At 48.3% G+C, this 27,197-nt stretch overlaps 9 protein-coding genes across 9 annotated transcripts; 4 read left to right on the forward strand and 5 right to left on the reverse strand.

Annotated features, from left to right (window-relative positions):
• The first annotated feature begins 33 nt into the window (after window positions 1-33).
• F5891DRAFT_111132 (DASH complex subunit Dam1-domain-containing protein) lies at window positions 34-1,442 on the forward strand. Its single transcript, XM_041363720.1, has 7 exons — window positions 34-329; window positions 394-436; window positions 492-730; window positions 784-840; window positions 897-963; window positions 1,019-1,119; window positions 1,169-1,442. Exons 1-7 carry the CDS (start codon window positions 57-59, stop codon window positions 1,202-1,204), a joined length of 816 nt encoding a protein of 271 aa, XP_041228565.1. The 5' UTR covers window positions 34-56; the 3' UTR covers window positions 1,205-1,442.
• F5891DRAFT_111173 (uncharacterized protein) lies at window positions 1,335-2,346 on the reverse strand. The gene is made up of 4 exons (XM_041363729.1): window positions 2,112-2,346; window positions 1,949-2,063; window positions 1,708-1,896; window positions 1,335-1,654 (listed from the first exon to the last, which is right to left on the reverse strand). Exons 1-4 carry the CDS (start codon window positions 2,188-2,190, stop codon window positions 1,513-1,515), a joined length of 525 nt encoding a protein of 174 aa, XP_041228566.1. The 5' UTR covers window positions 2,191-2,346; the 3' UTR covers window positions 1,335-1,512.
• Window positions 2,347-3,522: 1,176 nt separating this feature from the next.
• Window positions 3,523-3,816, reverse strand: F5891DRAFT_947761 (ATPase, F0 complex, subunit J; the record flags this gene model as incomplete). The annotated part of the gene is made up of 3 exons (XM_041374758.1): window positions 3,523-3,590; window positions 3,641-3,725; window positions 3,781-3,816. 3 exons carry the CDS (start codon window positions 3,814-3,816, stop codon window positions 3,523-3,525), a joined length of 189 nt encoding a protein of 62 aa, XP_041228567.1.
• A 248-nt stretch (window positions 3,817-4,064) lies between these two features.
• F5891DRAFT_1185640 (adaptin N terminal region-domain-containing protein) lies at window positions 4,065-7,906 on the forward strand (the record flags this gene model as incomplete). Its single annotated transcript, XM_041366573.1, has 20 exons — window positions 4,065-4,223; window positions 4,281-4,420; window positions 4,470-4,491; window positions 4,542-4,943; window positions 4,998-5,109; window positions 5,161-5,308; window positions 5,364-5,493; window positions 5,541-5,689; window positions 5,741-6,120; window positions 6,174-6,295; window positions 6,345-6,539; window positions 6,586-6,699; window positions 6,748-6,835; window positions 6,889-6,951; window positions 7,009-7,154; window positions 7,206-7,346; window positions 7,397-7,458; window positions 7,511-7,635; window positions 7,693-7,812; window positions 7,869-7,906. The coding sequence occupies 20 exons, from the start codon at window positions 4,065-4,067 to the stop codon at window positions 7,904-7,906; spliced, it is 2,856 nt and encodes a 951-aa protein (XP_041228568.1).
• A 114-nt stretch (window positions 7,907-8,020) lies between these two features.
• Window positions 8,021-9,189, reverse strand: F5891DRAFT_1185641 (uncharacterized protein; the record flags this gene model as incomplete). Its single annotated transcript, XM_041366574.1, has 2 exons — window positions 8,021-8,474; window positions 8,531-9,189. 2 exons carry the CDS (start codon window positions 9,187-9,189, stop codon window positions 8,021-8,023), a joined length of 1,113 nt encoding a protein of 370 aa, XP_041228569.1.
• A 2,015-nt stretch (window positions 9,190-11,204) lies between these two features.
• On the forward strand, window positions 11,205-13,324 carry F5891DRAFT_1127307 (cytochrome P450; the record flags this gene model as incomplete). The annotated part of the gene is made up of 13 exons (XM_041364169.1): window positions 11,205-11,392; window positions 11,451-11,547; window positions 11,596-11,732; window positions 11,782-11,907; window positions 11,957-12,206; window positions 12,256-12,381; window positions 12,432-12,534; window positions 12,587-12,673; window positions 12,728-12,762; window positions 12,814-12,863; window positions 12,894-13,016; window positions 13,066-13,095; window positions 13,147-13,324. The coding sequence occupies 13 exons, from the start codon at window positions 11,205-11,207 to the stop codon at window positions 13,322-13,324; spliced, it is 1,530 nt and encodes a 509-aa protein (XP_041228570.1).
• F5891DRAFT_111434 (SNF2 family N-terminal domain-containing protein) lies at window positions 13,140-18,112 on the forward strand. The gene is made up of 22 exons (XM_041363763.1): window positions 13,140-13,602; window positions 13,650-13,715; window positions 13,781-13,873; window positions 13,938-14,075; window positions 14,124-14,198; window positions 14,248-14,324; window positions 14,376-14,494; window positions 14,544-14,641; window positions 14,697-15,312; window positions 15,366-15,455; window positions 15,506-15,600; window positions 15,650-15,824; window positions 15,881-16,049; window positions 16,098-16,279; window positions 16,332-16,401; window positions 16,455-16,614; window positions 16,677-16,831; window positions 16,885-16,951; window positions 17,001-17,221; window positions 17,272-17,375; window positions 17,433-17,833; window positions 17,884-18,112. Exons 1-22 carry the CDS (start codon window positions 13,597-13,599, stop codon window positions 17,992-17,994), a joined length of 3,288 nt encoding a protein of 1,095 aa, XP_041228571.1. The 5' UTR covers window positions 13,140-13,596; the 3' UTR covers window positions 17,995-18,112.
• A 1,612-nt stretch (window positions 18,113-19,724) lies between these two features.
• F5891DRAFT_947803 (uncharacterized protein) lies at window positions 19,725-21,384 on the reverse strand (the record flags this gene model as incomplete). Its single annotated transcript, XM_041374761.1, has 2 exons — window positions 19,725-20,170; window positions 20,223-21,384. The coding sequence occupies 2 exons, from the start codon at window positions 21,382-21,384 to the stop codon at window positions 19,725-19,727; spliced, it is 1,608 nt and encodes a 535-aa protein (XP_041228572.1).
• A 3,570-nt stretch (window positions 21,385-24,954) lies between these two features.
• Window positions 24,955-26,606, reverse strand: F5891DRAFT_111694 (acid protease). Its single transcript, XM_041363808.1, has 8 exons — window positions 26,288-26,606; window positions 26,143-26,237; window positions 25,836-26,090; window positions 25,749-25,786; window positions 25,555-25,702; window positions 25,198-25,505; window positions 25,102-25,142; window positions 24,955-25,047 (listed from the first exon to the last, which is right to left on the reverse strand). Exons 1-8 carry the CDS (start codon window positions 26,587-26,589, stop codon window positions 25,017-25,019), a joined length of 1,218 nt encoding a protein of 405 aa, XP_041228573.1. The 5' UTR covers window positions 26,590-26,606; the 3' UTR covers window positions 24,955-25,016.
• Between the last annotated feature and the right edge of the window lie 591 nt (window positions 26,607-27,197).

Genomic DNA, 27,197 nt, shown 5'->3' on the forward strand with positions numbered 1-27,197 from the left:
AAATAACGTGATTAGAGCACGTGTCACAGGACTCTAATCTCTAACTTAACCTCGCGATGCCCGGACATACCCCGCATAGAACACCTCTCAAACGTGTCTCCCAAGGGTCTCTCTTCGCTCTCTCGCGATCAGGTAACAATCCTGATGCGCCCCATGGCCTTGGCTTCATCGAGCCTGTAATGGCAGAGCTAGTCGACGAAGTCGAGGCGCTGCAAACGAACGTAGAGGGCCTAAGGAACCTCAGTAACTCTTTGAAGACATTCAATGAAAGCTTCGCAAGCTGGCTATATGTCATGGACATGAACGCGCTTACGGTGGACTGGCCGCAGGTGAGCCCTGGTACTTTCACGATGATCGAGTACGTCGGCTGATCTCTTGTTGTTAATCTGCTAGGCTCCAACGGAGGCATCGTTCCGGCTGGCTAAGCGACGAGCAGGTGCGTTGTGTAATGAATGTCTTGTGCGTTCGAGATGATGCGACATGTCCATTAGAGGAAAACGCTCGTTTGGCTGAGGAAGCTGCTCTGAAAACAGCATTAGCCATTCCGCCACCGCCAGACTCAGAGGCAGACAAGACGACGTTCACCGAAAACCAAGAGTTTGAAACGACGTACACGACGAATGCTACGACAAGGAATGCTTCTACTAGCATTACAAAGACCGCATCGACAGGTATTCCTAAGAGGAAGGTTAAACCAAAGCTCACTGCGAAGGAGAAAAAGGACCGATCGGTGAGCATTGATACATGAGGCATTCTTTTATTCATTTTTGATTATCCCCACAGCTTTCACTTGAGAAGATAGTAATGTCTCTTCCTCTTGAGTTTCGGGGTAGTGATCCGGCACGTATATACTCGATGATGATATGAGACTGTTTATTAAAGGATAAACGCTCCAGGGTCTCCGACGTAACATGGAATCTGTGATAGAATTCATGATGGACAGCGATGGACGGGGTATCAGACGTGAGCAATCCTTCTTTGTTGCAGTATACATTGGCTCACAAGTCCTGGCACGCAGTCGTCGAACTCGTCAAACCTCCCGATCTCAATCAGGCACGTGTCAACAAATGTTTAATTGCTTTAGTGAACCGGAAGATTGTCCGAAAGGAAAACAGTACTGTAGGTCACAACCATTCGAACAACACGCATTCTCCTGATTTCCGAGCAGGGCACAGTGCTCTACCATTGGACCGGATTATCATGAGATCCGGTGTAGTGATGCATGAACATCCTTGGTTCTCGCGCCCTATCGGATTTTCGTTTTTTTTTTGCAGTCACTGTACGACTTATTCGACTCCATCATTGTGAGGTGATGCAGGCAGCATTTCGGACACCAACGATGATATAGCTAAGAGACGCTCCTTATTGCGACTGCGGTAGTGCAAATCACACCCGGAAAGTTTGAGCCGTACTGTTAATACCTTGACCAGATCGGATCGCGAGGGTTACATTCATTAAACAAGGTTTGAACGAGATACTTAAACAAGTTGGTCTCGAGAACGCCTGCGCGCGTCAACATGTCGGCAACATGGTCATGGTATGGATTATAGACTCTCCATCACTTATTTCCAAGGTATGCGTCTTCTTTACGGAAGTATCTCTAGATGCGAATCCCTCGGGGTCTTGTCTCATCATCTCAGCCCTGATGTAATCCCTACATTATCTTCATGAGAACGGCATTAAAGGAGTAATTTGGTGTTTATGTACCTTGTCAGATGAATACCGGTGTCACGGGCAATGAGCTGTTTGATCATCCGAGGGCCGAGCTTCTTTTCCGGATCTTTCAAGATCTGAGTGAGCACGAGCTGTCGTTTGACCGTCTCTGGCAGCTGTCGGGTGGTTACACCACTTGCATAGAGACCCAAAGCTCTTCGTCTGCGAGCTACAGAGCTTTCGCTGAAGTACATCATTGCTTGTAAAGGTACAGAAGAGCGCATAACACGCGTACCTCAACTTAATCCCATGCTCGTCATACAAGAGTTGACTTATCTTCTTTTTATCAAATATCTCTCTCCGTTGGTAGTCATACAGAAGCTCCGTAACCTGATTGTCATCCTTCGGGGCTGCAGACGGTTAAAACAATATAAGGAGCGGAAAGGGCCGACACGTACGACAGTCCTTGTATTGATTCCTCCCAGTTGGGTTTCGATTATGTGGCTTTGTCGAAGTCGCTGCGGAAGGACCTGACATGAGTCACGAGCAGGGACGTTAAAGGAGTCAACGAAGAACTGTACTGGGAAGCAAGCGACACCTTCTACATGTGCTAGTTAGCTAGGGCTCAACGTTCGACCCGAATTTGGGTTCAGGTGGGTGTTTGGCAACAGCCTCTGATCCAAACAACTACTAAGTAGGCAGCTGCAATAGTGCATGCACGTTCTTGTGGCATCTATCTAATAATAATTTCCAGATCTTCAATGGACGAACTTCAGGATACTGGCACATGTGAACCGTGAAGCCATGAACGAAACGACTCGAGTACTCGTTGCATTACAGCTGGCGCCGTCATTCAGCTTCTTAAGCTTGGTGATGAAATTTGAGAATTGGCTAGTGTAGGTGAGTCCGGTATCCTTAGATTATGTTCAATTCTGAAGCTTCTGCAATACATACCTGACAGTGGCATAATTCCATTCCGTAGGTGTCCTAAGCCTGTCTCTGTTTTTCCGTACAAACTTCACATTACTGATGACCTCGATGTCTCGTAGCCCATTGGCGCCCATCTCCACAATTGCAAGTCTTTGATCAGTAAGAGTCAACACTTGATACATCGATGTAGTCTAACTCATCATGACAATGAGCGCTCCTATACCCACGTTCATTTTAGACCGCGATATTATAGTATACCGTCTGCTGTCAAAGGTCTCACAAGTCTATGATTTCGTGACGGACGAGGGGTCGGTGCTAGTGATGCAAGGAACAACTCCGTCACTCAAGCCGCGTCAATAGAGAGACCAGCCCAGGCCCATACGCAGCCATCCGAATGCCCTTTCGGCCGCTTTGATCAATATTTCTACCTGGATTATGATGATGGTATTGACGTGACGGGGCGGGCGCTTGCCACACAATAGAAACCGCAACTGAACTGCCATCACTGTGTTATGCATCCCGTGATTATCGGCTAGTATTCGTGCATTGACTGCCTCAGAACATGGTATCGAGGTAATTGTTCCATTAGCCAGTTCACAAGTACTGAGTGTGCAACTTAGTACACTTAAACTCTCTGAGTCATGCTGGCAGAAATCAGTCAGCAAACAACATCAAAAAACGTAAACAGAACAATGCGCGTCGTCCGAGGATAAACACCAATAGCCTCTCTCACTGAGTATTGTAGATCACGCGTGATTTTCACGGGGGAAATGCCTGCAATGAACATCGTGTTTTGCACCATGGATTCTCCAATTTCAAGGATATCTGGTTCTAAGTGTGCCTAAAGGGTCTGCAAGGAAGGGTTAAATGAGCTGTCAGCTCATCGAAAAAGGGTGTAATTGAACGCGCCTATAAACCTGAAGCAAGTCAAACTGGCTTCTAATGATGCGCCTCCTTTGCAATCTGAGCACCGTATGGGTTTTTAGGATCCTTAGCGTACGTCTCCGCTGTAACACCCATTCATGCGAGGTCAAAGTGGAAAAAGCACATAACGTACAACGAACACCCATCTCCTGCATCTTCGAGACAAGGTAAAAGGTTACTGCGCTCGCTGCTAAGAAGGGCGCCATGGGCCTCAACACCTGTAACATGACTGGTCATCCGAAAATCACTTGTGGCACGAGAAATGGAACATACAGGAGTGGACCATTTGCGAAGACCGAGAAATGCCATGAGTGTGATCTAGTACAGAGTTATTTGAAGTAGAACATGAATTAGTCGAAACTCACTGGTTATAAGGCTGGAGTGAACTGGAAGAGCGGAACGAATGATGTGCTGAATAGGGCGAAACCGGGAACAGACATACAACGCATATTCGGAAGGTGCTTCTCACGCCTTTATACAACATTTACCACGTCTATTATCAATACACGTCCAAAGTAACGCTCGAGCTCACTGTCAGTCGCGTTGTCTAGGTCATAATGGCAGCAGAGGCACCATGCTACACAGTCGTATTTGAAGATACCACAGAGAGCCCATCTACGCAGGAGCTTAGGGCATCTCTCGAGAAAGGTACTGATGAAGACAGACTGGACACGTTGCGCAGGATCATTGTGTCGACCATTAATGGGAACCCTCAGGTATGTTCCAATCTTTCCTGTAGACCGCATAGAGCTGATGCAACGGTGGTGGCCCAGCCAACGCTCTTGATGCCCATCATACAATATATCATGCCCTCCAAAAACAAGCAGCTCAAAAAGCTGCTTCACTTCTACTGGGAGGTATGTCCCAAGTATGACGAGAACGGGAAGCTTAAGCAGGAGATGATTCTAGTCGTGTACGTGTATCTATTATCCTCCTACCGTACATATACTCACCTTGCCTAGCAATGCCATCCGAAACGACTTGGTAAGACTGATTCCCGCCCTCTGGATGTTCTGTTCTTCATATCCCTACAGCAACACCCCAACGAATATATCCGTGGCGCTACCTTACGTTTCCTCCAAAAAATATCCAAAGATGCTGAACTCCTCGAACCCCTGATTCCCACCTGCCGCAGCTGTCTCGAGCATCGTCATTCCTACGTCCGCAAGAACGCCGTATTCGCCGTGTACACCATCTACCGCGAATATGAACACCTCATCCCAGATGCCCCCGAGCTCATGCAGACTTTCATTGCTGCAGAGTCAGACGCGACGTGCAAGCGTAACGCATTTGTGTTCCTCGCGCATTGCGCGATGCCCAAAGCTGTGGAGTGGTTGATTAGCGTGTATGATCAGCTGACGAGTCTAGATGAGCTTTTACAAATGAGCATCATAGAAGTCATCAGGTTGGATTGTAAGAACGACACGACGCATCGAGTAAGTCCTTTCATTTAGGCCATCCCGTTTATCCTCATTTTTGTCGTTTTGCAGCCCCGATACATCAGATGCATGTTTGAATTGTTGAATTCATCGTCACATGCAGTAAAGTATGAAGCTGCTACGACGCTCACGACACTCACGCAGAACCCTGCTGCTGTGAAAGGTATGTTTATGATCAGGTCCTGTACGCATATATGCTCACTCTCATAATTAGCGGCTGCCTCGTGCTTTGTTAATCTGGTCGTTAAAGAATCTGACAACAACGTTAAACTAATCGTCCTGGATCGCCTGGATACCCTACGCTCCAAGCATGGTCATATTCTGGATGGACTGACGATGGATATCTTGCAGGTCTTGTCGAGGTACAAACATGGGTCAATCACTAGCTGAAAATAGTACTGAATCCTATCGTATCAGCGCCGATATGGAGGTCCGAAGGAAAGCCATGAGCATCGTTCTCAGCATGACCTCGAATCGAAACGTCGAGGAAGTTGTTCTCTTCCTCAAGAAGCAGCTGCAGCAGACACAGGAGCGCGAGTTCGAAAAAGTCAGTCTCGCAGTCCTGCACGTTGCCGTGAACTAATCTTGGGATAGGCCCCGGAATACAGGCAACTTCTAATCCAATCGATCCATGTGTTAGCAGTCAAGTTTTCTGAGGTAGCTGCAAGTGTTGTTCATGCACTCATGGAATTCCTTGGGGACTCGAATAACCCCTCTGCGCTGGACGTCGTGGCCTTCGTCCGGTTTGTTTTTCCTCCTAGTCCCCACATCTTATTTCACTAACACTCCCGCAGTGAAGTAGTCGAGAAATTCCCACACCTCCGGCAGTCTATATGCGACAAGCTTACTCAAACTTTGACAGAGATCAAATCCGGTAAAGCCTTCCGTGGCGTCCTCTGGATTCTGGGCGAGTACGTCGAAGACCTGTCAGACATTCAGGCCACATTCCAGGACATCCGCAAAGTGCTTGGCGAGATCCCTATTCTTGCAAGTGAGCAGCGCTTACTGGACGAGGTTGACGGAGAGGAGGACAAGAAGGAGGACAAGAAGGCCGAGGGAAGCGGGCGGCCAAAGGTACTTGCTGACGGGACATATGCGACGGAGACGGCGTACACCAGCACCAACTCAGCGAGGTTAGAAGCCGTCAAGGCTGCGTCCAAGCCTCCATTGAGAGGTGCGTGGTGTGCTCATTTATTTCGTTCGGAACTTTTAAGGATGTGATATTAGCCCTCATACTGGGAGGCGACTTTTTTACGGGTTCGGTACTCGCCTCGGCGCTGACGAAGCTTGTGTTGCGGTTCGATGACCTCACAAACGACCGGCCAAAGGCCAACGCTCTGCGTGCTGAGGTACGTACTACTGTTAACATTTTCATAGCATTCACTGACGCCTACCCAGTCCATGTTGATCATGACGTCTATTATCCGTGTTGGCCAGTCGAAGTTTGTCACAGTACCGATCGATGAGGATTCCAACGAGCGCATTCTTAATTGCATACAAACTTTAAGCGAGCTCCAGGAAAAGTCCGTCGTCCACGATATTTTCTTGAAGGACACGAAAGCTGCATACTCCAAGATGCTCGTCGCTCAGGAGGTGCGTGTATAGTCTACTTCAAGTTGTGTTGCTGATAAGCAGACAGAAAAAGGCAGCGGAGAAGAAAGAGGCGGAAAGCACGAAGGAGAATGTTGTGCAAGTCGATGACTTGCTTACTTTCAGGCAGTTTTCGAAAAAATCAGCGGATGATCCCATCGATGTAGGCCTTTGTCATCGACTGATGATACTCCATTCATTTTTTCCCCAGTACGTGGAGGACTTAGGCAAGGCCACAGGAGCTGCGGAAGTTCGGGAAGACTTCATATCCAACCTCAGTCGCATATCCCAGCTCACAGGTAGATCTTGTAGTGCTGCGGTCATGTTAAGTCTCAGTGCTCATCACTTCTAGGTTTTTCGGACCCTATATATGCGGAAGCATACGTCAAGATGCACGGATTCGATATTATGCTTGGTGTGTATGCTTCCCTTGATGAACTATTTTATGACGACACTCATTAACGGCACTCAGATGTCCTTCTGGTCAACCAGACATCTAATACGCTGCAAAATCTCTGTCTTGACTTCGCAACGCTTGGTGACCTCAAACTGGTCGAACGACCTGCTGTATATACCATAGCACCTCACGGTTTCCAGAGTATTAAGGCCACAATCAAGGTAACAAGCAAAGATACTCTGTCACTTAACCATGTTAATTGTGCATCGTAGGTTTCGTCAACAGAGACTGGCGTCATATTTGGCAGCATCCTATGGGATGGCCCTGCCCTCGCTGAATGCTGTGTTATTTTGAACGACATCCACATCGATATTATGGACTATATCAAGCCCGCGTACTGTAGCGAGACGCAGGTATGTCTTTAATATCTATCATGGCTGTCTAAATACTCACTACCCCCAAGTTCCGAAGCATGTGGACAGAGTTTGAGTGGGAGAACAGAGTCAATGTGTCGACGAACATGACGTATTTCTCTCGGGGTTCTCTTATCCGGTCCCTAGCTAACGCACCCACATAGTGACCCTCGTGACTACCTGAAGCACGTTATGAAGTCTACGAACATGTCTTGTCTGACGCCAGAAGGAGCCATGTCGGGTGATTGCGATTTCCTATCTGCCAACATGTATGCTCGAAGTTTGTTCGGTGCGGTTCTTTCCACAGGTTTTGTGTCAGCATCGGTCTAATTTCGTGATGACACAGGCGAGGATGCTTTAGCCAATCTGAGCATCGAGAAGACGGAAGCTGGGATTGTAGGACACGTTCGTATTCGGAGCAAAACGCAGGGCATCGCTTTATCGCTGGGCGACCGTATTACGATGTGTGAGTGTATGTCCTTGAAGGATATATCATGACGATTGATGGTTGTATATCTGTAGCTCAAAAGGATAGCAAGTCATCGATATACAGCGTGTAGACATGGACCAGATTACTGAACTGTACACATAGGATGAAGGAGACACATGAATGTTTGATACAATGCTAACACATGGTGATCGATCATTACATCAGTAGGTACCCAAGCGGTCCCCTACATAGCCAAATCTTTCAGCAACCTGGACAACGTGAAATCACTTGAAGCGCTTAGATACCCTTCTTTACCTTCACCTCCATCCACCTGTACCTTGGCATTTATCTTGAAAGTCCTGGTCTCCGTTCGCTGGAAAAGTGCGAATGGGATTGGAATCCAAAAGCGCATACACCACCCGACATTACCATCCCCGTCCTTGGTAGAACACCATGGGACCTCCCCAATATGAATTCCTCGAGACAAATCGGGTGTGGGCTTATCATTTACGTAGCGTATCGTAGCGCCATCATAAAATGTCTTGAACGAGATTTGGCTATGGGACTTGTAGGGACCATTCTTCGCCACTGTACTGCACTTGAGATGAATGAGAGTGACGGCCGGAACAAGTAGGGGGTCAAAATCATGCGTGGAAGTACATGCAATCAGGAGTTGCGCCGGGAAGATGTGGAACGCGCTACACATGTAGAAGGTACTGAACACGGGTACAACTAGCATCTAGAATGAACTCACTGGTCAGGCTCATCCCATGTCGTGACATGGCGCTCGTCGCAGCTGACGTTCATGGAAATGTTTTCCAATGGTAAGGGATACTTTCTGGGTGTATCGTTGACCGTAGTCTGTAAGTGAGGCTCTAGGTTTCCAATATTGTCGGAATCGCGATTGGATAATGCGAAAAGAAATGCTTGAAATATGGCTGTTTCTGCAGCGCTATCCACTGTAGAAGACAGTGAGCGCTGCAGTCTACGGACAGATGATTTCCTTGAAGATGTCTTGGTTGGAGATGCTGTGGGGTTGTTGGCTGCGTGCTGAGCAGGAATGGTCTTGCCAGGAACAAGACACACTGTCTCGGACGTGTCTAAAAGTCGACGAACAGATCGGAGAGCATAGAGCGTGTCATCAATCGATGAAGATGACGACTTCCTGTGGCGAGTAGACCGCGGCGGGACCTCCAAATTTTCGACGCCTAATGCAAAAAGGCTTGCTAGATCCGAACTTGGAATGTGGGTCACCAAATCTTCTTTCCCTAAGCGTCTGAGAGCGCGCTTCATGCATTGGCACGGACCACTGCCAGTCACTGGAGAGCAATTGGCAGCTGTGTCAACAGGGGGTTGATTGTAGCTGACACCTCCAATGGAAGATCTGAATCGAGGATCAACAGCAGGACACATTTAGCACACTATGGTCGTACTAGTAGGTCTGGGTGAGATTACCCACAACATGAAACATGTATATAGAGCTCATGCTTATGTGAGGATTTTTCGTTGAGTAAAATCGCTTGGACTTGACTAGTAGTAACATGAGGCCAACACGTGCGCGTGAAGTTGGGCCTTGGACGTAATTGACGAGCCTCACATATTCTACCATAATAGGTCATTCTTTACCAAGCACGCTCGTAATACGTTGGGACCACGCAAGGTTAACAAAGAGGTTTGAATATACGGAACAACACATGGATGCTCGCTGGGGGCCATTTATAAAGCTTTGAAGCGGCGGTGCTTATGAATCTCGAACGTAGGTTCTTCTAACATATGCAACTCAGTATCATCTGGGCAACACTTATTTAGGACTTATTTCCGTCATCGACGCTCGAATCAACTGAACCATGAGCACATCTTTACAGTGCAAACCCACTCGGTTGTACATCCAACGTGTTTCTTCCCGCCCTGACCAGCTGGTCCGATGCTTGCCCTCTGCCAGCAGTCACATCGTGTTAAAGAATGGACGTTGTCACGTTGCTCAGCTTGTGCCCAAACTTCACGCAAGTGCCATCTCCATTTCCAGCCTGAGTAAGTTATCCGTGAGTCCACATGAGTTTGAGAATACTTACATCCCTCGTTGTTCAACTTTTGAAAAGGTCATAGTTCTGCTGATGAACAGCGCATCGACGGGTATGTCTTGTATTTTCGATCAAGTCTTGTGATGATCAACTGACCGGATCGTTTCGATGAGTAGCCGTCCTCATATAACTGCCAGCGCCCCGTTATCATGATGCCAGCTTCAATCCTCCGTCTTCCGATCTAATGAAGCTTGTGCCAAGACTTTCGCTGAAAGGTCGGAGACTCCAGATACTAGGGCATCTATTCTGGCACATGATGAGGCCCCCTGCGCCGAAACTTGAGATGTCAGGGCACCTATTCTGCGTCTATGCTCCTTAGGGTGTCGTTTTGGTAGTGGTATTAATTATCTTTGCAAGGTCAGCATCATATAGTTGGTTCAACAATGCAGCACGTACTGGTATCTATGGCGACCATCGTCGTAAATTCGCTGAGGGAGGTGCTGCAGCCTATGGATTGGGGTGAGCTGAACCTAAGGCTGCCCGTGGGCACTACTACCATTGGGGCCCGTTAGTATAGGTAGCGCCAAGCATTGAATAAAGACAAACAAGACGCAATATTAGGCATGGCCGTGTAAGACTTGGTGAACACGTACTATTTAATGGGACATTCAAAGTTGAGTTTCGCGGTGTTTTCGACACCGTTTTCAATTCCGTTTAGCAGTGTTGACTGGGGCGTCGGACTCTGGAATTCGGAAGGCACTTGGTTTTTCGAAAGTCCGTTCCGTCCGTCCATCAGGCCTCAGGCCTAGGTCCGGCCGGCAACAAATAGCTAGCGCAGAGTCGTACATAGTATGCTGCATACTTCTGGCGTTCCTCTCCCAGCTTCCTTACTTCCTTGATGTTTCGCCGAACATTTCTTCAACTCAGTCTTCTTTCGCCTCCCCCTACTATCTCATATACTTCAAAAACATTTGCGTGGCATGACCATACACTAAGTTGAAAGAGATACCATGTCGCCCTGCCACGCCAGACAATGAACTGCTCTCAACACATCCATATTTGAATGTTGCTGTCGCATACCCAGTATTTTCTGTGGTGTCTGCGACATTTGGCACCTGCTACCGCAATGACCGTCCGGCGTTGTCAGCAAGGTTTTTCACTATGCGGCCATTATGTACAGTCCAAATGTTATCACCGCACGGCGCGGATGCTGGCATTGCCTTATCAACCCAGGTTATCAACGTGAGAGGCACTCTTCTATTCTCATCGGCAGTCTCCTGCTGAATTTGACATTTGGAAGACGTCAGGTATCAGTAATTGCACGATTGGGTATTTACAAGCCTGAAGTACTCCTGAAGTTCATGACTCAAATTGCCACCACTTCTCTCCCGTCCTTGCGTTTCAATCATGCTACAACTGCCTGACCTACGCGTTTTTAATAGCACATGGCAACTCGTCCTCGCTACTGCGACTTGTCTTGAGATACTAGTAGGAGTGATTTCTCGAGCTTACCTCTCAAAATCAGAGAGCGGCCTCCCTCTTCCACCCTCCCCTCTCACTCGGAGACTTCGGGGGCACTTCATACCCCCTCGCAAGTAAAGTTTCGCATTTCACTCATTGCTTTGATGTTCATTGTGTGCCATCACCATTCAGCCCATTTCTCACTGTAGCGGAATGGATTGACGAGCACGGACCTGTGATTACCATTCGTTCAAGAACTGAGAAAATCGTTATTATCGGCCGCCACGACGTAGGTTCCTCCAAGCTGACTTGTAATGTCAGGCTCAGTATATTGCAGGCCGTCGTGGATATCACGGAGAAGCAGGGCGGGTTGCTAGCTGACCGTCCTCGCCTCGTTGCTGCTGGAGAAATCTACAATGGTGGATTGTCCGTCATCTTTATACCTTCTGGGAACATGTGGCGTCGGATGCGTAGGTTCGTTCGTTTCCCGCAACAATGCCCTAACTTCATCGATGTGATACAGAGCACTTCATACGCATCTCCAGCCTAAATCAGCTGAGGAATATGAGCCCCTGCATATGTCACACGCAAAGAACATGGTCATCGACATTCTTGAAGATCCAGCTAACTTCCAGAACCATGCGGCAACGTAAGCGCTGTCCTATTGTATCAGTGTGATGCTCATGAGTGTTTTCAAGTTATGCTGCAACAACGATTACGAAAGTTGCCTACGGCCAGACCACGCCTACATCTGCTACTGATCCTGAAACCATATTTTTCCGCGAGAACCTTCGATTACTTCGTACAACCCTGCGCCCTGGCGCTTATATTGTTGACATGTTCCCGTGGCTCAAATACCTTCCTTGGTATGCCCAAGAGTTAAAAAGGGGGTTTAAAAGGGGCAAGCAGCTCAACACCGATCAGCTGAACCGCGTGGAACGGCAAATTGTACGCATTGTCTCGCCGATCTTCACGCGGTGTCTAAATCCTTCCGCAGCAGAACAATGTGGATGTCGGCCCTTCGTTTGTGAAACATATGCTAGAAAATGTTCAGGTTCATGGCTTGACAGAGACGGAGATGGCTTTTCTTGCTGGCACTTTCTATGTAGCAGGATTTGATACGGTAAGGCGTTTTGTATTGTCATTTTCGAATATACGGATTGAAGTCCTTAGACTACTTTGGCGATATGCACGGTGCTCATGGCAGCTGCATGTTTCCCTGATGAGCAGGCTCAAGTCCAGGCCGAGCTGGACGCGGTCGTAGGAAGGGATCGAGGTAGGTCGATTCCTATTGCAAGTGTATCGATTCAACGATGTCTCCTCCTCAGTACCGACCTTCGCTGACGAACAGTCCCTCCCTCGTCTGCATGCCTTCATCTCCGAGGCTTTGAGATGGAGGCCGCTAGTTCCCAGCAGTGGGTATCATCATTGTTGGTCACAAACTTAAGTTTACAAGTTTCGCACGGCAGGATTGCCTCACCGAACGACCAACGATGTGGTTTGGGCAAGTACTTTCTGACCTACTGATTGTGAAAATAATGACTGGGCCCATCAGAACAACTATTGTATTCCAGCTGGGACTACGGTAATCGGTCATCATAAAAAGTAACAGGGGACTGACAGATAATGCATCAGGTCCATCTCTCGAGACCCAGACGTCTTCCCAGAACCTCATACTTTTAAGCCTGAGCGCCGGACTAGTGATCAAGGTTGCCTTAGGGACGACCTTAAATCCTTCGTCTTTGGGTTTGGTCGTCGGTAAGCAACTGTTCTTCTGGACACTCGACTTTTACTGACTCGTATTTAGCGTATGCCCCGGTCAACACGTCGCAACCAGGTATACGTTTCCTTCTACACAAATGTTCTAAGCTCACCCTGATTGCTGCAGGTCGGTGTTCATTAACTCGCTTCTTATTCTTTGGGCCTTCCGTCTGACTTTAGATCCTACGAAGCCCCTCGATGACATGACGTACATGAGGGGAGAGGATCAGCCATCCTTTGTTGAATTCAAGGCGAGGGTTTCAGAGGCCGAGCTCAGACAGATGATGCAAAATGATCCTGTGTGAGAAACTGAAAATGATCGTGGGATCAATTGCTTCGGGTCATCTCGTAGTAAAAATTTGGTCACAAGTTCCAAGTATCTTACTAGTAGTGGTACTGTAGCTCAGACGATGCAAACTGCCTTACTTTCGGATTAAATATTTATTTATAGTGCAGACACGGTCTGAAGTACAAATTGAGTTATCGTGTCACGTCTTGGCCATTTCAAGCTTCAAGTTCTTACTTAAGTAACTGCTCCAAGTTTGTCTTTACACATACCACTACAGCAAATACACAAATGGCCGTACGTCGAGTTTTCTATTATCTTTTCACCAGCTGATCGCCCTCGAGGACCTCTTTGCCCCAGATGAGGATGTTTTAAGCGACTTTGTCCCCAGCAACATCGTGTCGCGTCAGGTTAGCAGCCAGCATGCCTTATTGTAACACCATACTGAAATTGAAGTACTGTGTTTGCTTCTTAGCAAAGCGAGGGAGCCGATGACGGCGAGAGCGAGTACATTGACGAGGGAATGAGTGCTCAGGAAGATGAGCTTGTCAGCGATGATGAGCAGGAGGCGCGTTCATGACATTGCCTCCTCACGTTCAACCTCGGTTCTAACCTATCATGTGTTCGATTAGGGACCTGTCGCTGGTAGTTCATCTCCATCAAAGTTGGCAAAAATTCAGCAAACCGTGGAGAGGCAGCAAAAGAAGCGAAAGCGCAAGGCTGAAGAGAGTCAACTCCATGTCAAACGACAGGAAATGGACAAAGCGAAGGTGAGTGCGCGTGACCACTAGGAGCCAGCTTTTTTTATCCCGCTTTAGATTACCGATGCTGTCAAACGATACTCGTACCTTCTCGGTCAGACGGATCTTTTCAAGCACTTTGTCGATATTAAGGCGCGTTATATCATGTCAGTCCCATCATATTCTGCTCACCGTCTCGTAGAAAACTCGTGATCCGCAATATGCTGCTTTATTGGACTCACAGCCGAAGCCAAAGGGTAGGGGTAGAAAGAAGGGAGCGTGCGTCATCCGCGTTTCTTCTGTGTAACCACCGACTAATTCTTTGAGAAGCGACGAGAACGCACGCCATCGCAAGTCTGAGAAGGAAGAAGATGAAGAGCTGTTGAAAGATGGGGGATTCGCTGCAGATGGAGACGACCAACCCTATGTCTTTGAAGAGTCACCGAGCTGTACGTGTCGCCCAGTTCCACGACTGGCCACGCTAAAACATAATTTCAGACATTAACGGTCAGATGAGGACATATCAACTTCAAGGACTGAATTGGATGGTCTCATTGCACCACAATGGGTTGAACGGTATCCTCGCCGACGAGATGGTATGTGGTCTCTTAACTTCTAATGTTTTACTTTAATGCTCACTAAATTATACAGGGTCTCGGTAAAACATTGCAGACCATCTCTTTCCTTTCCTACTTGAAACATTATCGCGATACTCTTGGTCCCCATCTGATTGTTGTCCCCAAATCCACCCTTCAAAACTGGGCTCGCGAGTTCGCACAATGGACACCAGATGTGAATGTCGTCGTTCTGACCGGCTCAAAGGAAGAACGCGCAGAAATTATCGCCAATCGGCTCATCCCTCAGGATTTCGATGTCTGCATTACCTCATATGAAATATGTCTCATCGAAAAGTCGGCACTCAAGAAATTCTCTTTCGAATACATCGTGATTGACGAAGCGCACCGTATCAAAAACGTTGATTCCATCCTCGCTCAAATCGTCCGCTCTTTTATGTCACGTGGACGTCTGCTTATCACGGGAACGCCGCTGCAGAACAACCTCAAGGAGCTGTTTGCGCTTCTGAACTTCATCTGCCCTGAGATATTCTCAGATTATGCGGATTTGGATTCTTTCCTACACAAGGATGACGATGATGCGGAGGGGGAGGAGGATAAGAGTAAGAAAGTCGTGGAAGCTCTTCACAAAATTCTTCGTCCATTCCTCTTGCGGCGTGTCAAGTCCGATGTTGAGAAGAATCTTCTGCCTAGTACGTTCAAACGATACATGCATATGCTTACGCTAACACTGCCTTGCCCGTAGAGAAGGAGATTAACATTTACGTTGGCCTGACGGAGATGCAGCGGAAGTGGTACCGGTCAGTGCTTGAGAAGGACATAGATGCTGTCAATGGTGCGCTACTCCTCGGCTTTGCTCGTTTCATTCATCTCACCCACTTCCAGGCTTGACTGGAAAGAAAGAGGGCAAGACCCGCCTAATGAACATGGTCATGCAGTTGCGCAAGGTGACATGTCACCCTTACTTGTTCGACGGCGCAGTACGTCTATCGTCATCTCTTTCACTCGAAACTGAACCGAGTAACTTAGGAACCTGGTCCTCCGTATACGACCGATGAGCACCTCATCCAAAACTCGGGCAAGATGATTATCCTTGACAAACTTCTGAAGTCGATGAACGAGAAGGGCTCTCGTGTACTGATTTTCAGTCAGATGAGCAGAGTGCTGGATATCCTTGAAGACTATTGCCTGTTCAGGGGTTTTAGTATGTAACATCTCAAATTTACCATCTTCTGAATTGACTTTTGGCTCATTGAACAGAATACTGTCGCATCGATGGTAGCACAGCGCATGACGATCGAATCGTAGCTATCGACGAATACAACAAGCCCGGCAGTGACAGGTTCATATTCCTTTTGACCACGCGCGCCGGCGGTTTGGGTATTAACCTCACCACCGCTGACATCGTCATTTTATATGATAGCGATTGGTTTGTTATCTATCTTTGTATCCCTCTATTTTACTCATCCATCTTCAGGAATCCCCAGGCTGATTTGCAAGCTATGGATCGAGCGCATCGCATTGGGCAAACTAAACAAGTTTACGTATTCCGCTTTATCACTGAGGATAGTGTCGAGGAGCGCATGCTTGAACGTGCTGCGCAGAAACTTCGGCTCGACCAGCTAGTCATTCAACAAGGTCGCCAACAACAAGCAAAAGGTAAGATTTTCATCAGGAGTTTTCTTGCAAGGCGCTCACTGGTCGAGCACAGCTGCCAGCAAGGACGAGCTGCTTGAAATGATTACACAAGGTGCTGACAAGCTCATTAACTCGACTGATGCGTGAGTTACTTGACATTACACAAATTTTATGTTTCTTGATCACTGCCAATCAGATTCTCCATCAACGACGACATTGAAGCTATTGTTCAACGCGGTGAGGAACGTACGGCAGAGCTTAACAGCAAGTATGAGGGCCTCAATCTTGAGGACCTAAATAATTTCAAGTCCGATGCCACTGTGCAACAGTGGGAAGGCGAAGATTTCCGGCCAGGTGTACGTTTGTATCTCAATTTTGACGTGGTCTCGAGTGTTCTGAATCATACATCATCATTCAGCGGAAAGGCCTCAACTTCAATATGCTATCCCTCTCGAAGCGTGAACGGAAAGCTAATTACTCCGTCGATAATTATTACAAGGAGACGCTTCGGGTTGGTCCGTCGAAGACCGAGAAGGCTCCAAAACTCCCTCGTGCCCCCAAACAGATCTCAATGTACGTATAACTTCTGTTCTTACCCTCTCATGTCAATTAACTTCTCCCTGCAGACAAGATTTCCAGTTTTTCGACCCCGCTCTGGCCCAGCTCCAGGAACGAGAACTTGCCGTGCATAAGGTATGCACTTTTTAACCATGTTTCTATTTGTTATTCATTCTGTAACTAGAGGCAAAATGGGATTACAGCTACTCTTCGTGAATCAGGACCTGACGACACACCCGAAAAACTCGAAGCCGAGCGCGCAGCTGCGCAAGAATTCATAGATACCGCCGAGCCTCTGACGGAAGAGGAGCAGGCACTGAAAGAGAAGTACACCGAGGCTGGCTTCCATGATTGGAGTAGACGAGACTTCCAGCAGTTTGTCCGCGCGCTTGAAAATTTTGGATGGTATTTTATTTTCTGCTTTTCTGTGAGGTAGGTTGCTGACGAACGTCTAGGACAGATGACTACGATTTGTTAGCTTCGGAGATACAAGATAAGGACTGGAGACAGGTCAAGAGGTACTACCTGTACTTCAAGAAGCACTGGAAGGAACTATCTGGTAAGCATATCGGTCAGCTGTATTCTTCCAAGTCCTAACTGACTTATCTGAATAAAGAACATCCAAGAATTGCTGCACGTATTGCTGAAGGTGAAGCCAAGCGTAACAAGCGGTCAAATCTCGAATTTCTACTTGCGAAGAAGATTGCCTCAGTGCGCTATCCCATGCAAGAGCTTGAACTCAACTATCCGACTACGAAAGGCAAGGTCTACAGCGAAGAAGCGGATAGATACCTCTTGTGCCGGCTGAACCACTACGGGATGGGCGCGGACGACATCTACGAACGTATCAAGAAGGATATCATGGAGTTTCCTGTGTTCCGCTTTGACTGGTTTTTCAAGAGCCGAACCCCACAGGAATTGCAGCGCAGGTGTAATACATTGTTAGGCATGATCGAGAAGGAGGCGGAAGCAAGGCAGGCGGAGGAGGTGAAGCCGAAGGGCGGATCGCGAGGCAAGGTATGTTCGTCACTGCGTCTCGCAATGTACACCCTAATATTGGCAATTAGAAGCGTGGAATAGATGATGTGCAAAAGGATGAAACGCCACAGGAGTCGGGGTCACCTTCTCCTGTTCCGGCGCCGGCACCCAAGAAGTCACACAAGAAGAAAAGGTTGTAGATGGTCGTGCGTCCTATTTCAGTCTTTGTAGATAATCATTTTCGTCGTGGAAGTATTATATTAAACTTGAGCGAATGCCAGCTATATTTACCGGAGACCAACGACCATGACATTCACGATCAATTCATAGTCCCATTGTTATTGATCGTCATCTAATCACCATCTCGTTAACCATAGGAGAGCGCAAATTTGAGACACGACTGAGGCATGTGGCTCAATCATTATTGACTCTACCATCATTCTGACATATGATCCGCAGCGAAATACTTTTGCTGTCCCCTCGAACATCAATAATAAATCAGCTGCTCGTCCATTCAAGTATTCATGTCTTTACATTCATTGACTATAAACGAGTGGAAATGCAGAGAAGTCCCTGCATTGGGTATAAGAGTGATGCATATCGGTCTGTATTTCCCCTTGTTGAAGTAAGTGTTCACTGACAATTGTACTTCATGGCTTTGGCACTCGATTGCACGATAATAAGGGCGAGTACTTCATCAATGTAACCATGCGGCACTGGGCCGCTTACCCATGCATCGCTTATTCGAATTCAGGGCCGAACACCAAAATTTGTGACCGTCCACTCCGACCCTCCAATGTCAGGAACATCTGACGACTATCCAATTGTGCGTGCTTCGTCGAGTCAGCGTCCCGGAGATGATAATAAGTCTGAGAACACATCACGGCGCAAATCAGATGATATCCAAAATTCGAATTGACGATGCTAAAAGTGAGCAACCGCCCGCTGTCTGCATCATTGTATACGAGAAGCTGAGTCTACCAGATCACGAGGCTGAGCAAGGACGAGTTCCTCGATGCCTCAGCGAAGGGTGACAAGTCATGGTCTGTGTATATTCTTCCCTTCTCGGTGCACTCTTTGTTGTGCTGATTAGCTATCGTATTCTCCGGAGGAACGACATCCGTCACCGTAAAATCAGCAGTCGGCATTTCGGTGGTAGACCAATGAGTGGTTGGCTCCCTCGACGACTATGACTTGTCATCGACTCACAAAATTTCCATCAGCAATAAACGCTTAGGAGCAGATGAAAAGCTCCTGAGTAAGGGCAGATTGCTCCATGCTAATGCAAGAATGAAAGTTCTTCCAAAGTCCATCGTGATTCAGGATTTAAATAAGACAGCGACGGTTGTCGCACCAATCAAATTGGCAATCTTGAATTCAATCTATCTTGTTTCATTTCAAGGTCACACACACATACGCTAGATGGATTAGTCTGTATTTCGAACGTGGCTACGACGTCAAAGAGCTTCAGTATTGTATTTGCAAAAGTTCAGTGCATCACAAGTTAAAAGGGATTTATTACTGCCTGATACAACCCACTGAAGCCTCAGCTGAGCGCTGATATAGATAGCTCAAGCTGGTTACGTCTTGAAGCTTCAATGATGGTGGATGTAGTCTGGACGTGATTTCTTGTTTGAATGAGTCTGTCCGTTGAATATGCGAAGGCATGAGTGCAGCAACGATCAAGGAGTAATTTCTGTTCTGTCAGTTCTGGAGAACCTGAAGGTTCAGCGTAACTGACTTCTATGGACGGTGCGCCGATTAACCTTGCAAAATTAGCGTGTATTCTAATCAAGAATAAGTAAGCAAAGCATGATACTAGAGTCTACACTGCAATACAACAATAATGACAGACCCTATATGTGCACTATCCGACAACAGGCAACTTAGATGGTGATTCCAGTAAGGGGGCATGCAATAGATGTTACATTCAAAGCTCAGACCTGTGAACTTGTGTAATGATATCCATGTCGTCACTACCACCGAAGGTTGTGTGGTGGCTCTCCAAGCTGAAGACGCGGGACCCAGATTGAGGACATTCGGTCCCCTGAAAGCTCTCCGACTGTTGAAGTGGCGTAGGAGCGTCGACATAAACCTGAAGGATGGAGGGTTGGTTAGGTGGTACATTTATTCGCGCGGGAGGGTCGGGGAAATCGGAGAGGGTGGACATGCGTGAGTACTCAGACCCGCTGGTCATGTAGCTCGACCGCATGGCATCGGCGGAGACGGGCGGCGATTGCATTGGCGTGATGGGGCTGACCAGGTCAGCTTCTTCGGCGGCATCATGGATCGAAGCGTATGTAGAGGATCTATAAGAGCCCTGGTGAATGGTGGATGTTCCTGCAGCGTCAACGACATCTTGTCGGATGGGGTGACCTGTGAGAGACGTTCGTTAGCCACTGATCAAATTCGACAGAGTGTCGCGTACCAAAAGTGTCATTCTCTTGTGAGACGATCAAAAGAGAAGACGCTCGAGAGGATTCGATATCTTCTGGAACACCCATTTCAAAAGGTGCATCGTAAAGCTGGGCTGGCGATTGGGTAACAGCACAGGGATCGACCTGCACCGGTGAAGAAGTCCTCGACATGTCCATGAAGATATACGTTTGAGATAGTTCATCCGATCGTTGATCCCCTGGTCCGCCCGATCTTTGCCCATAGGAGATATCCGAGGCCGCGACATGCAGCTCTCCAATCTCGCTCATACTTCGCATGAGGTTGGTGAGCGCGCTCCCAGAATAAGAGCTATGGATATCCGACGGTATACCCCTGCTGGTTTCGCTTGTGTCCTGATGTTTTACGCTAGATTTTCCACTGGACAACCTGTTCTGGGGAGGCCTGTAGAACAAATCTTGAAATTCGTCCAAATCATCATTATCCAAAGCTGAAATAACAAGATGTGCGGAGGTGATGTTGGTCGTGGTACGGAGGGTACCAGGAGAGTAGGCGGAGTCCCTGCCTTCGACTGCTGTCACAGATATCCGACTCGGGGGACGAGTGGAAACGACCACAGAATCAGAAATGGGTAGCCGGGATTGACTATGACCGGAGGCTATGGGTGTAGATGTCAGGTCTTTGGCCTTCCCTTTGTCTATGATTCGACTCAGAGTATCCTGCTGACACGGGATGATGGTTCCCAAAGATTGATCCTCGGAGTCACTTTCCTGCTCGTCTCGCGATGGCGCAGCAAATACAAGAACCTCACCAACGCCATACTTCTCGAAGTCAGGACTACTGATGGATATGTGGTTATCAGGTGTGAAACCATTGTCTTCCTGCACAGCGGTTGGTGGGACCGGAAGGGTAGGAAGGACAGAGTTACTAGGCTGCTGTGCATGTGAGTTTGCCGGCTCGCTCAATGCAGTGGCGTAAGGATGTGAAATTGCACCCGGCTGCATTGCCCGCGGAGGCAGCCTATGACGCATGCTGACATCGTTTGTAGCAGTATTAGAAGGGAGTTGGGGGTCGTAGGCTGATGGATGTGGTCCAGCATAATCAGACATTTTGAGGGGATGTTGTAGACCATGCTCAGAAGATGAATTAAGATACTGTGTATATATGGCACCGTTGGCATATGGATGGCTGGGCATGCTCGGGAGTTCGGGATTAGGACAGAAGCGGTCGTCAGAAGGAGGGGGAGATGAAAGTGCGATACCGACTCCTTCCCCGCTTGATGTAGTCGGGGCTGGGGAAATCCCTATAACGATGACGGATCCCTCGTCGGCTTCGTTGTGCGAAGGGTCCGCAGGGTCAGTCAAATGTATGACTTTGGTTTCCTCCGTCATAGGTTTCAGGGCTGTTTTCTTGCTGTCAACAGGGGTGCCCAGTAAATCACTAATATCTCCGCAAGGTGCACATGCTTTAAGCAGGGCAGTTTTGCCCCAGGAGTCATTGCGGGCATGTCGAGCGCTTTGAGGTTGAGGATCCGCGAGCGACCTTTGCGAATTGGATTTACCAAGGGAGTGTGACTGTGAGTGCGTGAATGAGTATGAACTAGAGCGCCCGCGAGAATTCGAACGAGTGTGTGAGTGGGAATGAGATCGGGAGTGCGAAGTTCTTGCAACGTTAATGGTGGGGGTAATGCTCTGACCTCCGAGGAGCGTCCGTGCAGCCAGAAATTCTAGGGTCGTACTGCCCTCCGACTTGTGCCCATGACTCCGTGACAATGACCTGGCACGAGCACGGGAGAGGGAACGGGTTCGGCTGTTCCCCAACGAATGTGAGGCCTGGTGTTGCCACTGCCTTCGTTGTTCTTCTAGAGCCTCGCCTTCTTCAAGAACTCTGCAGGGGTACTTGGTTATTGGCTAGCTACCTACAAAAATTGGAGCTTACTGGGTTAATGATGGTACGGAGGTTGACGGACGGAGTTCATGTTGCGCGGTCGATGCGCCCGGTACAAATTCTGACTCCTCGAGGTTTTTGTCCTCGATTAAATCTGGATCTGGGTCTAGATGTCGTTTCATGGGCGCAGTACGAGGTCTGCCAGAAATAGAGGGGCCAGACAGGACATCAATAGCCGACCTGGATTTCAACAAAACATGGTGTTTCCTTGGTGCATCAGTTGTAACCAACGACACTTGTGGTCTTCCGCCAAGCATAGCAGGGCTGAGGTGCGGAGTGGCACCCTCAGCGACAGACGTGATTGACGGACTTAAGATTCGTCCACTACTTCCTCCATGCGACCCATGTGCGCGCTTGACTTTGAGGCGTGGACGTGGAAAGAACAGTGCGTCGCACCATGTCTCGGGAGATAGCCAGCGTTCGACGCCTGCTACCGGCGGTGTTGACTGTGTGCTCTGTTGCGAAGGTTGCTTGTCGTGTGAGGTTGCAAAAAGATTCGGGGTGGAGACAGAGAGCTTCAGTGGTGAGGTCAAGGGACGTGCATTTTTAACCGATGCGGCGGCACCGTCACTGCGAGGGTCGATCGCATAGGTGAGTGCCCGATTACGCCGAGTGGGATTATCCTGCGAGAAATGAGTATGTTGTGAGCCCGAATCCAGTTGTTGATGTCCTTGACGAGATTGTTGAGAGGTTCCGGGTCGAAAAGCAGACACAGAGACAGAGGAGGATGTATTTGCATATGGGTGAGCCATGCAGATAGTTGGAGAATTATAGTTTGTGGTCGGGAATGAAGGGAGTGAGTCTTGGTCGGGTTTTCCGTGTAAGTTGAGGTGCTGGGCGGAACGTTGCTTGGAGGGAGAGAGATTCATAACGTCAACCCGTGGCGGGTAATGGAGGGTCTGACTTCTGCGGGATGGCTGTGCCAATGCGGCATAAGGTGAGTCAAAGTGATTGCTAGTATTGGGACTAGAACCTGGAGGTTTCGCAAAATTAACATTTTCCTGGAGTGTACTATGCTGAACAGAACTGGGAGGCCATGTCCCCAGCGTGTTAGTCCGAATAATAGGGGATACTGGTGTACTAGTTGATTGTCTTTTTGGCTTTTTGCTAGACCCGAAGCCGAAGAACCGACCTATTTTTTTCTGGGGGGACGATGTTGCAATACGCTGCATAGGCATCGGGGATTCACCAACGTCAGCGCCAGCATCCATGCTGGTGTGAGTGGGAATTTGCAACCGCGGTGCACTCGCCTGCCGCCGTCGAGGATGTGGCCGTATCGGGTCGATGACACTTGATGAGCTCGTAGTATGCTTCATGAAATCAGAGCGAATACGAGTTCTGTGGGAACTGGTTGAGTGTGCAGGTAAACCTGGTCCCAATGGCTCGGCATCGTTCACAGACGTATCCGGTAGCGGTCTGGTAATTGAGAGTCTTCCAGAAATGCGTTTATGTCATCCTGTCTACAAAAGTGTCTCGTGGTATCTTGCTTGGCCATTGAGACGCTCTTGGGTGGTTCTAATGGACCATTGTAGGGGATATACCAGTCCTCTTCAGGATTTTCAGCATAAGGAGAGCGAGATGAAGATCCCGCTCTGTGACTGGGAGCAAAACCAAGCCGGGGTAACATGGAGAACGGGAGGCTGCTGGTAGTCTTTGTGCCCATCAGATTCGGAACGTGTGAGAACGAAAACTTCAAGTGTCGATCCTGTAGATTGCAAAACTGTATGATGTAAGGTTGGGAAATTGAGTGAATCGTAAAGACACCACGTACGTTGTGACTAGTACTTGAAGAAATCAGCTCAAAAATGACCCCACACTATTTTTTTTGCGGCAAGAACAGAGCAAGATATAGCCCAAGCCTCTCCGCTTGATACTTGATGACATCGATCAACACGGCTCCAGACAAGCAACGGATGCAAGCAGTGCCTCACCTATGATGAAGATAAAAATAAAGAACAGATAAAGAACGGAATAACAGTCATGAATGGGTTATGAGAGTGTCCCCGTATGAGGCCGGTGCCCTTACAGTGCGCACAGAGCCTGCGCTTGGCAGCCGCACTAGTAGTTAAATTTCAACAGGTCGTAAATGTGTTGAAATCACACCCGCGTGACTGTGGAACCACGTGTAATCATCACTTACCTAAGTAGCTACCAAAATCCCAACTGTTAGCCTTTTCGGTATCTATCACTTCCCGGTGGACACTCTCGGTCATACTAATGACAGTCACCATGTGCACGAACGTTTACATGTTACAAGGCATTCGTAATGGCATGTTATCATCATCGAACAGCATTTCTTACCAGGGAATACCGCGAACCACTAGGGAGTGGGCTACACCGATAGGCTCCGGCCTGGTCTTCTTTCTAAGGGTCCCCTACTTCACCGCGACATAAACTTGCAATAGAGATCGAGTCGGATGAGCGACATTGGCTTAAATGTGGCTCTCCGCAGACCTCTATCTATAGCACAATCACTGGGAACGTCGGTGTCAGGACTAGGTGCTCGGCGTGCTCGGCCTGCAGGGTCTAAAAAGTAACCCTTATGCTTTCGGCATCTCAAGTCTCCGGGTCCGACCTGCATCCTCCCGCATCACTTCCTCACAATTTCCTCAATTGCCTTCAAGCGTCACCAATATTTTTGCTCTCACATCCCATGTAGGATTCTTGGTATCGTCCCTTGAAGATGTATGGGTACGAGGCTACGCTTCTATATCTCTCAGCCATAGCACTGATAAGCACCACATGAATGCATCCTAAAATGAAGTTCGGGCCCTAGCGGCGCAGTGAATTAACGGGTGCATGGGATAACCCAATCGGAGCATGAGGTATGTGTGAAGAAGGTATTACTACTGCCCATCCCATTTAAGAAGGTACTCCCATATCAAGGAGTGTACGTGGTAAATGTATGTTCACTTGCAAAAAATTCTCAGTCGGAAAAGAAAACTAGATACGAGGGAAAAACTCACGTATAAGCAAATCCAACGCGATTGCTATCCGTGTCGAAAACCTGTAATTCCATCAATATCCAGACTATATAGCCACCTCGTGATTCGACAACTCACAGCATAGTACTTCTCCATGAACTTTTGTCCGATAATGAAGTCTAGCCCTTCGCCGCTGTTAGTCCCTAAGTACGAGACAATGCCGTACTGCGTGTTTGCTGACAAGCCCCATGCGGTGTTCTGGTCAATCGGAATGAGTTGTGCTGCAGCGTCGAGACTAAAGACGGTGCCGCCGATAGTAAAGTTCAATGGTTGGATTTTCGAGACAGAGTTTTCAGGGACGGTCATGAGGCCCGTGCTCTCGTCAATCCTGGCACCAGGGATGGCACGCATGTAGGACTCGAAGAAGTTATCAGCGAGGAGGACCACTAGAGATGTGTGAGAAAGTATGCATGCGGATGGGTGGTAAAGCCTTACGAGTGGTACCAGTATCGACAATTCCGGCGGTTGACGTTGGGATTACGGTCGTTGTGGAGCCGTACGTCGCATCGGTGACATTGACACCCCAGTAGTAGCCAGCAGGATAAGTTGCGGTGACCGGCGTATAAGTGATTTCGCCGGTGTACTGGATAACTCAGAACCATTGTTTGGGACATACTTTTTGGGCTCACCAAAGACGAATCGATGCCTCCATAAGTGAGGGCTCCATCTGTGCGCAAGTTAGATCACCTTCAATTATACCACACAAGCTCTCTCACTCGTGTCATTGTAGCTCGTTGCAGGTGCGAAAGAGACACCTAATATTTCCTCTGTGATCAAACCCTGCGACAGGGCGTTGTTCATCACAGTTGGAATCAGCTCGTCGGTACTTGGTGAGAGTGTGCCCTCAGTCAGAATGACGGGGCCCACTCCGACGATGCCGTCGACGCCCTCGAAGTCGGCATAGGAAAGAGCATCACCGATGGACTGGTTGGTGATGGCAAAACCTGGAGCAAGCGTCACCTGGTCGAAATCTGAAGGACAAATCTTTAGATGTTACTATTCCTAAGCAGCCCAAAGACCTACACTCCAAGCCAGAAAAGTAACCACTGCCGTAAGTGACGTTGACGTCTTCACCGGTGAATATACTGGTCGAGGTCCGGACATATGGTATCCCAGTTCTTGAGATAAAATGAGATTTAGCCTGAATGAATAACCAGTCAGGTCTTACCCGACAAATGTATTGGAGCTACCAGTGTCGACAACTAGATTGTAGTACGTCGGAGGGCTGCCAACGCCAACACTGGTTGTGTACTGGACATATGCGAGGTTAGATGCAGGGACGGTTGTGGAACCACCAGAAGCGAAACTCTTAAGAAATGCAGCACGTGCACGATCTGCATCAGGCAGTCCGGCAAGGTATGAGTTAGTTGGCACAAGCTTCGTCAGGGGGATCCTAAGGAAACTTGAAGCCGATACAGAGGTCACGGTGACGAGGAGAACTGCGCGAAGCAGGGTTGAGAATGACTGCATGTTAAACAAAAGAGCGGGAACCTTATCAATGCATCATGAATGACCCCAAGAGGCTTATATGGGTCGGGGCGGCCACAGTACTGACAGGACTCGCCTGGAGAAACACATGGAAGTTAAAAGCGTCCATATGAATCGATGCAAATAAATTGGAAGACATGTGACAGTTTTGCAGCATGTTCAAATTTGGCAGCAGTGAAGCGCTGACATTTGAACGAATCAACCATAGGTAAGCACGCGATCAGTAATTCATGAGCAGTAATAATGCGAGATTGCTCAGCTCCGTAGAGCAGTAACATAGTCGGGCCTGTGGTGCCATTCCCACCCATCAAATCACACTCGTTCTCCTGTGCAAGAAATACCAGGTGCCGTATGGCTCCAGGTTAAATAATAGGCACACGAATAGCGTGGCAATAGTCCGAGAATCGGAGACCAATGAGGACCGCTTAGCCACGGAAGTCTAGCAGCACGGTAGTAGACGTACAAAAGTCTCCCGCAGTGAGCCCTCCTAGACATTTCTGGGTCGCTGTGGCCCTGTGCACATGCGACAGTAAGTGACGACTACAATTCCTGCTCGGTTTGATTGAGCGGCGATAGGCGAATGCCAGTGC

Source organism: Suillus fuscotomentosus (assembly GCF_016647785.1).
Source record: "Suillus fuscotomentosus strain FC203 chromosome Unknown F5891scaffold_14, whole genome shotgun sequence".
Classification (NCBI taxonomy): domain Eukaryota; kingdom Fungi; phylum Basidiomycota; class Agaricomycetes; order Boletales; family Suillaceae; genus Suillus; species Suillus fuscotomentosus.

Excerpts from the sequence above, each read along its gene's own strand:
- F5891DRAFT_111694 (XM_041363808.1), bottom strand. The coding sequence starts at position 26,589 with ATGCAGTCATTCTCAACCCTGCTTCGCGCAGTTCTCCTCGTCACCGTG. Across the intron at positions 26,091-26,142 it reads TTACTTTTCTGGCTTGGAGT|ATTTCGACCAGGTGACGCTT; the intron begins GTAGGTCTTTGG and ends TTTGTCCTTCAG. Across the intron at positions 25,048-25,101 it reads CGCGTTGGATTTGCTTATAC|TGAACATACATTTACCACGT; the intron begins GTGAGTTTTTCC and ends ATTTTTTGCAAG.
- F5891DRAFT_111434 (XM_041363763.1), top strand. Across the intron at positions 13,716-13,780 it reads GCAACATCGTGTCGCGTCAG|CAAAGCGAGGGAGCCGATGA; the intron begins GTTAGCAGCCAG and ends TTTGCTTCTTAG. Across the intron at positions 14,642-14,696 it reads GTATCCTCGCCGACGAGATG|GGTCTCGGTAAAACATTGCA; the intron begins GTATGTGGTCTC and ends TAAATTATACAG.
- F5891DRAFT_111173 (XM_041363729.1), bottom strand. The coding sequence starts at position 2,190 with ATGTCAGGTCCTTCCGCAGCGACTTCGACAAAGCCACATAATCGAAAC. Across the intron at positions 1,897-1,948 it reads GAGCATGGGATTAAGTTGAG|CGAAAGCTCTGTAGCTCGCA; the intron begins GTACGCGTGTTA and ends GATGTACTTCAG. Across the intron at positions 1,655-1,707 it reads ACCGGTATTCATCTGACAAG|GGATTACATCAGGGCTGAGA; the intron begins GTACATAAACAC and ends AAGATAATGTAG.
- F5891DRAFT_111132 (XM_041363720.1), top strand. The coding sequence starts at position 57 with ATGCCCGGACATACCCCGCATAGAACACCTCTCAAACGTGTCTCCCAA. Across the intron at positions 731-783 it reads AGGAGAAAAAGGACCGATCG|CTTTCACTTGAGAAGATAGT; the intron begins GTGAGCATTGAT and ends TTATCCCCACAG. Across the intron at positions 841-896 it reads AGTTTCGGGGTAGTGATCCG|GGTCTCCGACGTAACATGGA; the intron begins GCACGTATATAC and ends TAAACGCTCCAG.